Source organism: Salvelinus fontinalis, chromosome 13 (genome assembly GCF_029448725.1).
Source record: "Salvelinus fontinalis isolate EN_2023a chromosome 13, ASM2944872v1, whole genome shotgun sequence".
Taxonomy (NCBI): domain Eukaryota; kingdom Metazoa; phylum Chordata; class Actinopteri; order Salmoniformes; family Salmonidae; genus Salvelinus; species Salvelinus fontinalis.
In genome coordinates this window covers 28,691,745-28,706,472 of record NC_074677.1, presented here as the reverse complement: position 1 = coordinate 28,706,472, position 14,728 = coordinate 28,691,745, and the positions used below count along the sequence as shown (strand labels likewise).

Sequence of the window (14,728 nt, the reverse complement as noted above, 5' to 3'; positions counted from 1 at the left end):
AAGAACCACAACAACCCTCAGTCAGACACAGACACACAGCTGGGAGTCTCTCACGTCAACACAGAAAAAAGCAAGAGTGACAAAAAACTATTTGGACCCAGGTCTGCATCCATTCCCAGCCTTCTCCCAGTTCCTCTCCACCCACCTATAGTTGTGGAACCAGTTGATGACGGTGCTGGTCTTGAGGTTAAGCTGTGACGCCAGCTCCTCGATGGTCTTGGGCGAGGGGTAGGGCTTCTGCTGATAGGCCCTCTTCAGGGCCTCCTTCTCCTCGGGGGCCAGCACCACACGAGCCTTCTTCAGGTGCTGCTGGGGGGGCTGTTGCTGGTGCAGGTGGTGGCCGAGGCCGTGCTGGGGGCTGCCCCCCTGGCTGAAGTCTCCCCCCGACAAGCCCCCACTGTCCGCAGTCTGGCTCTCGCTCACCGAGCTGTGGCGCCGCTTCATGTAGGCTGGCAGGGAGAGGAGAGACGGGAGGGGAAAGGGTTAAAAGTGTGTGATCCCTCTATAAAGAGAAGGAAGGGTTAACTAAATCATGAGGATGCCATGTAGACTTGCCTGACAGGGCTGCACACAGGCCTGACAAATGAAAAGATGTCACCTTTAATTCTGCTTTAAATTCATACAAGCAACATGACACTGAAACTTTATCTGTCCACAGCAATTGAAATATAACAGCATTCCATTTCAACATACAACACATGTGGATGTGATCTTTTATAAGGCTCACAGGCAGATGCCATAGCTAAATACACTAATACAAGAAACACAAAAATCAAATGCATATATTACCACCAGGGGGCAGTATTACCACATAAATACTCAGGAGACGCTAATTCACTCACAAGACAACATGGGTGGCAAGGTTACCATAGAACCTGCACCTCTAACAACCCACCTTTTTTCCATACTTGATATGTTTAAACACGTTTACATGGCATGTGTGACACGAAAGTCACACAAGTCACATTATGGACCAAAAATAGAAATAGTTTCAAAAATAGTTTTATTATATGGGTCATTCTTGAATTATGTGGCATTTGTATGAAGGACCAACCCTGCTATATTTACAATTAAATTAATACATTAATAAATAAATACACATAAATGAGCAAGGAAATACAAAAATGCTGACCAGAATTCATAAATGTTTCTCTACATACAGTCAGGTCCATAATTATTGGCACCCTTGAAAAATGAGGGAAAAAAGTATTTAAAAAAATAGTACAAATACTGATCTATATTGTATGCTTCAATTTTTTTTGTTGAAATTAAATTATTTTATATGAATACAATTTCTCAGAGAAAGAGATTTTGTTTAACAACGAAATAAATATAGGGGTAAAAATGATTGGCATCCCTGTTTTCAATACTTTTTTCCTAAACTGTTTTATGAGATTGGAGAACACATTGGGAAGGATATTAGACCATTTCTCTATACAGAATCTTTCCAGATCCTTGATATACTTTGTCTGCGCTTATGGACTGCCCTCTTCAATTCAAACCACAGGTTTTCAATGGGGTTCATGTCTGGAAACTGAAATGGCCATTGCAAAATGTTGATTTTGTGGTAAATTAACTATTTATTTGTGGATTTTGATTAGTGCTTGGGGTTATTGTCTTGCTGGAAGATCCACTTGTAGCCAAGTGTTAGCCTCCTTGCAGAGGCAAGCAGGTTTTTGGCTAAAATTTCCTGGTACTGGGTAAAGTTCATGATGCCGTTGACCTTAACAAGGGCCCCAGGACCAGTGGAAGCAAATTAGCCCCATAACATCAAAGATCCACCACCATATTTTACTGTAGGTTAGGGCTGGGAGATATATCAAATTCATTTGAAGGTATGTTTCTGTGCAATATTACAAATGTCTTTTTACATTTTTTTATGACCGTTTATGTCCGCTTGATCTCACGTTGTCTTTTTGGTTTCGTGTCCTTCGCTCCTTCTGTGCTATATGCACCTTCCTGTTTACACCAGAGAACTGCATATAATGACACGTTATAATGTATATAATGACATAATGCACGTCTCCGCCCTAACAATGGGAGACGTTGTTCCAAAGGCGGGCAGGCAGGCAACAAGCTTAGGTCCAAAATAAGCCCATAGAAACGCATTGGGCTTATTTTGGACAGTTTTTAGTGCTTCGCCTCTTCCTCTATGGTTCACACACACACACACACACACACACACACACACACACACACACACACACACCAAGCCCCTCCCCCTCACAACAACAAAGGTGAGAGATCACTCCTTCCTCTCTGACAAGCGGTTTCCACTCACTATTTGCATTTGAGGGTTTGGTCCAACAGAATGGGTCATATGGACACCGAAACACATTGAGACGTTATTTCACTGTAATATAGGAGAAGTTAACCTTTCTAATGATACCCTTTTAATGTCTCAACTACTCAAATGGTGCACAGAGCAGACACTACTAAAACAGGAGTATCAATGACCACTGATTCTGGAGAATGAATGCTGAGTTTGTTGAGCGCAGCATTGCGGTACCAAGTACTGCTAGCAGCATTTTAGCCAAAGACTGTTATACTAGCTGTTTAGTCTGTGTTTTATAAATGTGCAATCATCATAAAACACAATGACATAAGGAATTGGCAACTCGCTCTCATTCTGAAAAATAAGGTAGGCCACTTGATTTCAACATCTGAACAAAGTGGACAGTTTAAACAGTTGGAGACTGACAGAAGTAGTTAGTCATTATTAGGTTCGGGTTCATGGTTTGGGGTCAATTTCTAACAAAAAAATGAATTTTCATATACATACTTGAAAGACAGATCAGTGATTGCAAAAAAAGCAGGTTAAACTATTTTGATAATATACTTAAATTATTAGTGGGTCTGGTGGAAGGCTTATATTTGGCCTAGGTATAATTTCACAAGACCTGAATTCATTAAATTATTGCTGACCATTTGAAATGCAGTGTATATGGCCTTTAATTGTAAAACAAAGCTTACTTAGGGAAAACGTTTTTATTTTTTATCAATATATCATCATACACAAAATTTGATAACAAATATTTTTAGGCCATACCGCCCAGCCCTAACACATATGCTTCTGTTTTTCCAACGCCAAACCCATCACTGGTGTGCGTGGTCAAAGAGTTATATTTTCATGTTATCTGACATAGCACCACCTGGAGTTTGATAAACGGCATTGGCATCATGAACTTTACCAAGTACCAGGACATTATAACCAAAACCCTGGTTGCCTCTGAAGAAATAAAATAAATGTATAAAATAAATGAAAGTGGGATTAATAACTTAAATAATGATTTATCTATTTATGTGTGTTTTCATTAATTCATGTATTAATCTATATGTGTGCATTTATTTATATTTTTGTATGCATATTTATTTATGTGTGCATTTATTTTTTAATTTATTTATTTATTCATTCATTTAATTATGTAAGGTTTGGTCCTCCATACATTTTAGAAAAAATGTACACGATTTTCTAAAGTGCAGGCCACAAACGCTCAAATCATCATTACTTTTTTTCTTTTTTTTTCTCACCTTTTCTCCCCAATTTTTCGTGGTATCCAATCGCTACAACTCCCGTACGGGCTCGGGAGAGACGAAGGTCGAAAGCCATGCGTCCTCGGAAGCACAACCCAACCAAGCAGCACTGCTTCTTAACACAGCGCGCCTCCAACCCGGAAGCCAGCCGCACCAATGTGTCGGAGGAAACACCGTGCACCTGGCCTCCTTGGTTAGCGCGCACTGCGCCCGGCCCGCCACAGGAGTCGCTGGAGCGCGATGAGACAAGGATATCCCTACCGGCCAAACCGTCCCTAACCCAACCAATTGTACCAATAGTGATGTGTAACGTGCTTATCCTAAGTTCTTTAAACAACGCATAAACAACGTTTTGCAGTATAAAGGACTTGCATTATGTTTTATCATTAAAAAACAGTTCAATATAAACAAAATTGGGTAACTATTTGTAATTTTCATGTGTTTTTCATGGTTGCAAAGGCAAGGAATGCAAATGCCTCCACAATTCAAGAAAGACCCATATGTCTTCATATATACAGATAGGGTGACCAGACGTCCCCATTCTCCGGGAACAGTCCCCGTTTTTGGTGGCCTGTCCCCGGCTGGATCTGTCCACGGAAATATCCCCATTTTTAACTGTGCGTTCAAAACAGATCGCAAAGTGAAATAATATTTTACATGGCAAGAAAGACCGGGCAGCAGAGCCTAGCAGTTGACATCTCAATCGCGTTGTGCTTGTTTTGGCCAACAGAGGGGGCTGCTCGCTATAGTAGCTTCATTCACTCTTCTTCTTCTACTAACTACTTGCTCACGCTAGTTTTAGAGAAAACTGCAGTGGAAAACTCGTCCAGAAGTTAGCAAGTGTCAAGTGAATCCACAACATCACCACAAACTTATTTTCAAGCCAGGTAAGTTACAATCGTTTGAGATACTAGCTAGTGATGTTATGTCACAATTTATTATATAGATAGATGATCTGCTCTATAAGGTTATGCTAGCTAACGTTAGCTATGTAGACTAAGTTAGCTAGCTAGGTTAGCTAGTTACTGTCATGGTAGCTAGGTTAAAAAACGTTCACATGTAAACATGCAGTGGATGGGCTATTTGGAAAATATGATTATATTAAATGAATGCAAAATTAATTATGAGAATATTAATTTGTAGATTACAATTCTAATGGTTTGGCATTATAAGTAGTGTGAAAATATATTTAGAAATTTTCATGGATAACATTAGAATAATGTTTTCTGTTAGAGAGTGGAGAGGAAGGAGAGGAGGAAGACTGGATAGGAAGAAGAGGGAAGGAGATGGGAGGAAAGGTAGACAGATATGATTACAGAGCCTGCCAATTTATTATTCCAAACAATGTTGAGATAAAATACAAAAATGAGGCAAGTAATAGGAATTTGTTAACCAAAGTATATTATCTAATAGTGTACTATTTATTATTAAAGATTGGAGAGGAAGGAGAAGAGTGAGAAGGAAAAATGAAGAGAGTAAAAATAGTGAAGCGAGGAAAGTGTAGATGAGCGAGGAAGACGAGTGAAGAAAAGAGGAGAAAGATTGGAGAAGAAAAAGTTAAGAGACTAAGAAGAGTGACGAAGAGCAGACAGGAGGTACAATGGCTCTTTCCAAGAAACGGAAATAGCATTTTAATGACAACATGAGAGAATTTCCATTTATACGCTCAGGTCAAGACGATAGAATGGTTCACTGCACCCTTTGTAATTCCTCTTTTTCAATTGGCAGCGGGGGAAGAACGGCAGTGGTAGAACATCAACAGACAAAAAAGCATAAAGCCTCTCTGATTGCCCGTGTTGGTATGACCTCTGTCACCACATTCTTCAAGAAGGTAGAGCCTTCCCAAGAAGAATATGATTTAGCTGTGCAGGAGGGTGTCTTTGCATACCACACTATGTGACATAATCATAGTTACAGATCTATGGACTGCATAGCACAACTGACACGGAAGCTTTATGAGCCAAATTTTACATGTGCTAGGACAAAATGTGACACCATAGCGAGTAACGTGTTAGCACCATGGGTAACTACTTTGGTAACACAGGACCTAGACCAGGTTGAATATGTGTCCCTGTCCATTGATGCGTCCAATCATGGACATGTAAAGCTTCTCCCAATAGTAGTCAGATATTGTAAGATATGATGGCAGCATCTGTGGCAACAAAACTGCTTGATTTTGTTGAATTGAAAGGAGAAACAGCAGAGGAAATTGCAGCTGAGGTTCTGGTGGTCATCCCAAAATTTTACCTGGAAAACAAAGTCATGGCATTCTCTGCCGACAACACAAATACCAACTTTGGAGGACTGAATAGGTTCGGGAAGGTCAACGTCCATACCAAAGTTAAAAATGCTCTGCAGCGGGAGGTGTTTGGCTTAAGTTGTTCTGCCCACATCATTAATAACATGGCCAGAACAGCCTTGGATATGATTCCCCTTGATGTTGAGTACCTGCTTACAAAGATATTTGGAAATTTTCACCGTCAGAGTAGAAAGACTGAAGAGCTTTTGTGAGTTTGTTGGCCAGGAGTATCATAAGATTTCAGGACACAGCAATGTTCACTGGCTGTCCATGCTCCCTGCTCTAGAAAGAGTGATGAAAATGTATGTGCCATTAATTCTTTTTTCTTTCACCTTCAAATGCTCTGTTGTCCTGCGAACAATGTTCGAAGATCCACTGACTGAACTTTGGCTGGCGTTTGTCCATGGAAACCTGACCGTATTCAGTGACACGTTCAAGATGCTTGAAGGCCAGGACCGCTGCGCTGTGGAGTCAGCTGCAATTCTGAGAAACGTTAAGGCAAAATTGACTGCAAGAAGTGATGACAACTTCATTCCAGTTTTGGTCAGAGGACTTCTGAGAGAGCTAGAGGAAAATGTAGCAATGTCTAAAGAGAGCTTTCTCAAAACATCCCAATCATTCTTTACTACGGCTGTGAACTACTTGCAAGCATGGGGAAAGCACACAGATAATCTAAAGGATTTACATTGCATTTTTAAAATGAGACAAGCTCAGCGTGAGATCCAAAAGGCAGCAGCCACACTGCAGGAAAAATTCCCCAATGTGACCATCAATGAGGATGCATTGTTTGACAAGGTTACTGGCCTGCAAGAGTTCCTAAAGGGGGGATCGCTTGAAGAATGGAAAACATCTGAGACACCGCTTTGTCAGAGATGGAGCACGGTGGTTACCCACTTCAAAGAGAATGACATCCCACACACTAACCTGACTAGATTAGCGTCTGTTGTCATGTGCTTAACTGGAAGTAATGCGAGAGAGTGTTCTCCCAAATGAATGATATATGGACAGCAGCAAGAAATAGGTTCACTGTTCCTACCATTAAGGCCATGCCTATTGTAAAGACAAACTTCAACCTCCCCTGCCAGGAGTTCATGGTCAAAGACAGAGCAATCCTGAAGAAAATACATTCTTCTGAAGAAATATACAGATTAGGTTGATATAAGTATATTATGTAGTTACCAATCTCATCATCGTCTTATTTCTATATTATGTTAAGTATTTCACAGATACTATTGTCTCTTTTTTCCATTTTGCTCATGTTCTCTTCTGCTTTTATTCTACCAGGACCACTGAATGGCTGTTCAGATCGGACAGTTCTGGCTTGTCTGTAATATAGTTGTTTTCTCTGTCTATCACAGTTAGACTAAATACATGAAACCGGAATTGTCCCCCTTTTTTATTTGATAGATAATAACATTGGATATTTTAATGATATATGGACCACCAAAATCACACGGAGAGACGCTATCAACGGCATCAAAATTTTCGCGTAAGAGTGTCAATTCGCATACACTGCTTAGCGTATGCCAATTGAATGGTCATGAGAATCCATAATAAACAGCTGTATTTGTTATGTAGCCCTTGTGAATTACTGTTGTGCTTTTCTTTTGACTCACCTGATATGTCCTACGGGAGCCACCATACCTACCTGTGCTAAACAGTTATGTCAGCTTACAAACGTGAGAGTTGTAGCTAGTACACCCGAGCAGTTTATAAAGAATTTAGCTAGTCCCGTTTGTCTACATAACAGTATTCTCTCTTGAAATCGGAGTTCCTCGAGTTTCCCAGCCGTAGCCTGCCTAGGTTATATGCCAATGGTCGAAATCAACACAGGTAGGCTGCAATTGTTTTAAAATATGCAGACTATCTGACTGATAAACCTTAGCTTACAGCCCAACACATTTTAAACTACATATTTAGTCTACTTAGCATATGGAAGATCAAAACAATTCCTCTTTTCTACAAATGACCTATTCAATTTATCTGCTTATTTTACCAACATTGATCCGTGTAAACTTGAGAAATTGACGCGCTATGACGCCGTTGATGCTCACAGCCCGTCAGCTTTCTCCTGTTCACTCCTGTGCTTTCTACTTCAAGCGTGTACACGTGCGTAAAAACAACCACACTTTTCATTTGATTTAGTCTTGAGGCAGGGAAAATAACTTCCAGGCCCTAGCGTTAGCTGGCTGATGATGAGGCTCCCAGAGGTTAGCCTCCATGCTATGCTAACCCACACATACCCCTGCAGGCTGGGCATTGACTCATAAGTAGCCTAGCGTCAGCCCCAGCCCCAAAGAAGGACCAGTAATGATGATACCCCAGGAGAAGTGTTAAATAGGCCTATTCACTCCAAGAATGTTCACTTAGCTTACAGAGTGTGGGAAGTGGGTGGAAGGGCAGAAAAGAGGGCTCTGATGAGTGCATTGGACTTTAAATAAGTGTACCCCGGAGAGATTGGGGCCTGTCATGTCTGATGAGAGCGTTGACGTCTCACACCCAGATCGATCTCGACAGCATTGAGAAACACATACCCCCCCCACCCCCCCCCCGCCCTTCCGACACACAAACACACACACACACGTCTCCTCCCCCTTTTCTTTTTAACCAGGAGCTCTGGGCATGGGCTGTTTGACTCGGCAGCCCAGGGACACATCTGGGCTATTAGAGGAGGAAAAAGAGCAATCACTATTCCTCTTCCTCTCTCTTGTTGGCTAGATTGCTCTCTTGCTCCATCTCCTTTTACAGTATTCTTTACTTCCGTTTACGAGGGTTGCATGGTGGCCTTGAGGACATGGCACGATCCTGGGGGGACGACGACTGATGTTGGGTGGGTAAAAATATGGCCTATGGAGGTAGCTATCCAGTAGCTAGATCAGTGTACAAAGACTGTTCTTTCTATCCTAGTCTCTGTCTAAGTTACAAGGACAGGACATAGGACACACTAATGCCCAACACCAAATCCTATCCAAGTACAACGAGGCACAAATTCTGCCTAACCTGTCAGGGCACAAGGCGGGCGGGGCAAATGCCATACTGTCCTTTGGCTTTAACCATTTGAGATTCGTAAGGGCTAGGCTAGGGGGCGATTTAGAACTGGTTACAGAGTTAAGGTAGGGAGGGAGGTAAAGAAGAACACTAAAAATAGAGAGGGGAGGAAAGAGGGATGGAGAGGAAAGAATGATTACCTTTCTTCTCCATGCGTTTCATGTCCATGAGTTTCTCCACGTTGCGTGGATCCTGAAGCCAGAGCTGCATGCGAACGAAGGGCTCACGTCCCTTCAGACTGAGCTTGTGCCAGGGCTTGGGCCTCGCCAGCAGGTCAGACACTGAGCCCTGGGTCAGACCCAAGATGGTCTCCCCAAACAGACGCTGACCTGGGGAGAGAGGAGGGGTTATATCCACACAGAGAGGGATAGAGAAGGTAGTCACTAGAAGGCCAGTAGAATCAGGAATACATTGTACGATTGACATGTTGTAGGTTAATATGAATCAAGGTTACACATTTTTTACGAAAAACTAAAACTGTAAACCACGTCAGCTGAAGCATGGATAGAGCAATATTCAGAAGAAAAAAAGTGTTAAACTTAAACAGTACCTGAAAATCTATTTCAAAAGGATTAGAATTAGGGCATGAGCTACTGTCAACATTTAAAAGCCTTTTTTTCACTTTGCTTGCTGTTGGAATAAACTTGAATTCCTTGCATGAACACGCATCAACGTTACACATTCTTTAAGTTTCCGAGGTATGGGGGAGGGCGGCATTGAAAACTTGCCATCAGAAGTTGGCAGCATTTTGTCTGCTGTAACTGTGGCTGACTTCACTCAGAGAAGAAACAGTTTAAATAGTCTTTGACTGGCGTTTGAGCGCCTGAGTTGTTCTAAAGGTATAAAAAAAGGTCTGGATTCACATAAATAAATAAAAAACAAGCACCAAGGTCTCCCTCTCTGTTCGCAGCATAAACATTCACCACAGCAGAATCCCAGGTTCTTGAAAAGCTTCAAAGCTTGCGAACTCTCCCGCAGAGCGCTGCGGAGCTCTATTTCCCACCACTATGTCCCAGGGGACCCCTCAAACATGCCTTTGGCAGCAAGGAGGGGGGTTGTGTTGCTCTACCCTGTGCTTCTCACACTGTTTTTTATGCAGGTGAGCTGAACGTCGGGCGGCTGAACAAACGCAGACAGCGTAGCGGAGAGAGAGAGAGAGGCTGAGATGTGAAGCGCTACTGAAAGGCGCTGGGATTTGGGGAGCAGTTCCTCTAAAGAGAAGTGGATGAGTAGACAGCATGGGCCTGGGAGGCTGGGAGACAGAATAGGTGACGCCAGTCCCGCTGAGAATATCTCTTGGGTGTGAGATGGAAGGGCTGCTTTACAGTTTCCTCCTCTCACTGACTCCGACAGGGCTTTGTTTGTGCGCTGAACACACACATTCTCTCACTTATATTACACATGGAAATGTTACAGATACGCACACAGCTCCAACTGCATTCTTATCGCATTCAATTGGATTCCGTGACGCACACAGCAGCCCTGTGGATCTCAGTCTATGTATTAAAGTAAAGTACAAGGGTGAACTTGTTCATCTATTCTAAATAAACCATGAGGGTCTAAATCATATCACACAATTCCATTGGCATAAATCACAGCACCTTAGAAAATATATATATTGTGACCACCACATAATAGAATGTCCCATTGAAAATGATTAGATGTAGGTGCAATCAGCAGGGGTAAACATGTTCATTGAGAGGCATCCTTTGTGCCCATATTTCCTAAACTGTGTGTGAAACAAAATAACATTGATTGAGTCCTGTAAGAAATCTGATTTGGCTGTGTGCGTCATCTGTGTCAGTGTGAATCTAACTTCATTTTTCGTTGCCTTGCCGATATTAAGGATAGTGGCTAGTTGTTTTGGTGAGCATCCAATCTCAGTGCAGTTTGCCTAATATTGTCCCAATATGCCTGGACTATATCAGGTAGAAGAGAGACTAGGCTAGTAGGCAAAACATATTACTATTTGTATTACCTTAAGTTATCCAGGAGAGCTAGTGAAAACACATTGTATTTTATAACAACCTAGCCAAGAGGGTGCAGTGCTACAGTAAGGCTACTGTAGCTGACAGACATGGAAGTGATTTGGCCCGATCTCTGTGAGTTTGGCTGAAGGGAGCTGCTAAACGACACCATCCATCACTGGTCCTGGCCACCTCACAGTAGAGGGGGGGAGTGAGCTGCGGCCAGGTCTAGGGAACAGGGATGGAAGGATGGGAGGGAGGGAGACACTTCTTTGTGGGGCTAATTGAGCATTCAGAGCGTGATGCAGAGAGCAGTCCTATGACAACCAGGCTTTGTCCCAATACTCTAAAATTGCGTGTGTTATTCATCTCCTTTCCTAAGGAATTAAGGCCAGCCATAGGTGAAAGGACTGGATAAGTCTCCATAATGCTGCTTGAGCCTGTTTCTTTGGTAATGTATCAACCAAACTGTAACTATTAAAGCTAGACTCCTTAGTTGAAACAATAACAAAGCCTGCCTCTGTTTTGGTAAAAGGGCCTGGAGAAATGTAACCATTCTCAAATTCCCAGACAGAGGTATGGAAGCAAGGACTGGCCATCCCATTAATATCAAAAGTATAGTTTGATCCATGTTTCAAGGCTATACAGGGTTTGTATACATTTACATTGTTTACAAACATTGGAGTAAAAAAATGTATGTAGCAACTAAAGATTTTACCTTTATCCATAATCAACAGATAAGTGACTCATTAAATCCAACTGGCTCAGAGGCTAACCAGGAAACACTTAGGCTTAAAGCTGGGCCACATCCCAATTGTGCCGCTACACTGGCTGTGATAGTAGCTAGCTCCAGCTTTGGGTCTTCCCAGGACAGTGTGTAAACTATGCTCTCTGTTCCTTTGTTGTGTGAGTTGATAGCTGGGATGGTTAATTTTAGCTGAGGGGATGGCTAATGAGCAAGCTTGCCAGCTTGTGGAACATGGAAACTGGCTAAATCTTTCTGCCTTGGCAGCACTGTGTGACGCTGGTGGGGTAAAGAGCATATCCCCGTTCTGGAGCGGAGCTAATGTGTACAATGATGACACGCTCCGAACCCGGCGCAACATTAATTGTTTGAAGTGTTGCAACTCTCAGCCAGGGCTTTTTAGAAATAATTGGAACAAATTATTATCAGTGAGGAAAGAATGCTTGTTGCGAGATTGTGCTGCTTTGTGGACACTGACTGTAGCTTTGGACCAATGTGCAATTCCTCCTCACCCCTCTACTGCCAGTGTGTGGTCACTGGTGAAAAATGGCTCATGGCATCACCCAGGTGCTACAGTACTCATTAGTAGTGGATGAGGTTTGTTGTAGCTGTTGTTGTACACTTCAGGGAGAATAAGGGATATATTGATTTGGGTTTGTGTCTTCATTGTGCTGGTCAAAGCAAAAAGACAGAGTTGTAGAAGTGACTGCTGAAAGAAAGAGTGGCATATTCCACCACTCCAACTCACCGAGGTTGTTATCAGTCAGCACCTCCTTGACCTTCTTGGTGATGACGTAGGTGTCCAGCTCCGGGGACATGGCCACCATCTCCTGGATGCTGAGACCTGAGTGACCGGGGACGGGCAGCGGTGTGCCGGGCTGGGACTCAGAGGGCTCACTGGGCTCTCTGGGGGGGAACTGGGACAACCCTCCTCCAGCCCCACATCCCTCTCCTCCCACCTGCTCCCCCAAGCTCTTCACTGACTCCTCGGCTGAGCTGAGGGGTGACTCCGGTGCTGGGCTGCAGCTGGCTGAGGTCTTTGGGGTGTTCTCTGTGGAAACAGGGGAGAGAGAGAGAACCAAGGGTCAGAGACAAAGACATGTGATGGACCAGCCACTGCACAGACATGGTTAAAAGTGAGATGGCAACACAACCACTGTAGGAAAGCCACATGATCAAAACATGTCAAGCTGTGCAGATTTCCTTTTAATTGATTGAATTTGGACCTAAGTTTATTCTCTGATTACAAGTAACCCTTTCACAAGAGCCCTGTTACTGCGTTTCCACCAACTCTAGCTCCCATACTGCGTTAGCCCCCACACTGTCTGTCTATATCAGCTAGTCTCTAGCTAACTATATGGGCTACAGGTACTCCGCTCCAATGCTCCATCAAACAGGCAGTCATTCCAGCATGCACACACAGAGAGAATGATTGGCGCTAAAGTGTCACTGTGATTCTGTCATCTCCACCAGCACCCCCTCCCACCCTCTACCCAATGGCTGTGTGATGGCCCATTGCACGGCCAAAAAAGTATCCTCCTGAGACAGCAGTCTGTCAGAGATGAGCAGAGAGGGAGAGAATGCAGAGCGGAGGAGTAGAAAATCACTACACGTGTATTTTCTTCCTCTCTGCGCATCTGTAAGAAAGGTGCACGTTGAGTTGCATTGACGGGAAAGCGCCTGTCAGTAGATCAGATAAGTGTGTGTGTGTGACTGAGAGTGCGAGTATGCTGGCTGTATGTGTTTTATGATTCTGTTCAAGCAGTACGCTTTAAGAGTAAATTAACTTGAACACAAAACTTCTGACTTGCACATTAAAATTGACTTGTTTGTCACATTTCAAAGCACTGCCAAGTTGATGATGTCCAACACGCTGGTCTTGGCACTTCTAGGCCAGTGACTACCAAAAGGAAGGATGTTGTGTACCCCTGCATGTAACTATATCTACAGTGCATTCCGAAATTATTCAAACCCCTTGACTTTTTCCACATTTTGTTACGTTACAGCCTTATTCTAAAATTGATTAAATAAAATACATTCCTCAATCTACACACAATAGCCCATAATGACAAAGTGAAAAGGTTTTTCGAAAAAAAAACATTATTTACATAAATATTCAGACCCTTTGCTATGAGACTCGAAATTGAGCTCAGGTGCACCCTGTTTCCATTGATCATCCTTGAGATGTTTCTACAACTTGGAGTCCACATGTGGTAAATTCAATTGATTGGACATGATTTGGAAAGGCACACACCTGTCTATATAAGGCCCCACAGTTGAAAGCGCATGTGAGAGCAAAAACCAAGCCATGAAGTTGAAGGAATTGTCCGTAGAGCCCAGAGACAGGATTGGTTTGAGGTACAGATCTGGGGATGGGTACCAAAAATGTCGGTAGCATTGAAAAGTCCCAAGAACACAGTGGCCTCCATCATTCTTAAATGGAAGAAATTTGGACCCACCAAGACTCTTCCTAGAGCTTCCCACCCGGCCATACTGAGCAATCGTGGGAGAAGGGCCTTGGTCAGGGAGGTGACCAAGAACCCGATGGGCCCTCTGACAGAGCTCCAGAGTTCATCTGTGGAGATGGGAGAACCTTCCAGAAGGATAACCATCTCTGCAGCGTTCCACCAATCAGGATATTATGGTAGAGTGGCCAGAAGGAAGCCACTCCTCAGTAAAAGGCACATGACAGCCCGCTTGGAGCTTGCCAAAATGCACCTAAAGGACTCTCAGACCATGAGAAACAAGATTCTCTGGTCTGATGAAAGCAAGATTGAAATCTTTGGCCTGAATGACAAGCGTCACATCTGGAGGAAACCTGGCACCATCCCTATGCCGAAGCATGTCATACTGTGGGGATGTTTTTCAGCGGCAGGGACTGGGAGACTAGTCAGGATTGATTAAATGATCAATGGAGCAAAGTACAGAGAGATCCTTGATAAACATTCTCCAGAGTGCTCAGGACCTCAGACTGGGGCGAAGGTTCAACTTCCAACAGGACAACGACACTAAGCACACAGCCAAGACAACGCAGGAGTGGCTTCGGTGCAAGTCTCTGAATGCCCAAGCCAGAGCCCGGACTTGAACCTGATCGAATATCTCTGGGGAGACCTGAAAATAGCTGTGCAGCGACAC

General features: G+C 43.2%; 1 protein-coding gene across 4 annotated transcripts in view; it reads right to left on the bottom strand.

The window, feature by feature from the left end:
• LOC129868358 (homeobox protein cut-like 1) overlaps positions 1–14,728 on the bottom strand; it is a 244,473-nt gene that overhangs the window by 10,339 nt on the left and 219,406 nt on the right. For all 4 annotated transcript variants that reach the window (XM_055942277.1, XM_055942278.1, XM_055942279.1 and 1 more), the window contains 3 exons: positions 12,342–12,644; positions 9,022–9,210; positions 146–449 (listed from right to left, as the gene is read on the bottom strand). In XM_055942277.1, the coding sequence (XP_055798252.1) occupies positions 146–449; positions 9,022–9,210; positions 12,342–12,644 (796 nt within the window). The remainder of the gene's footprint in view (positions 1–145; positions 450–9,021; positions 9,211–12,341; positions 12,645–14,728) is intronic.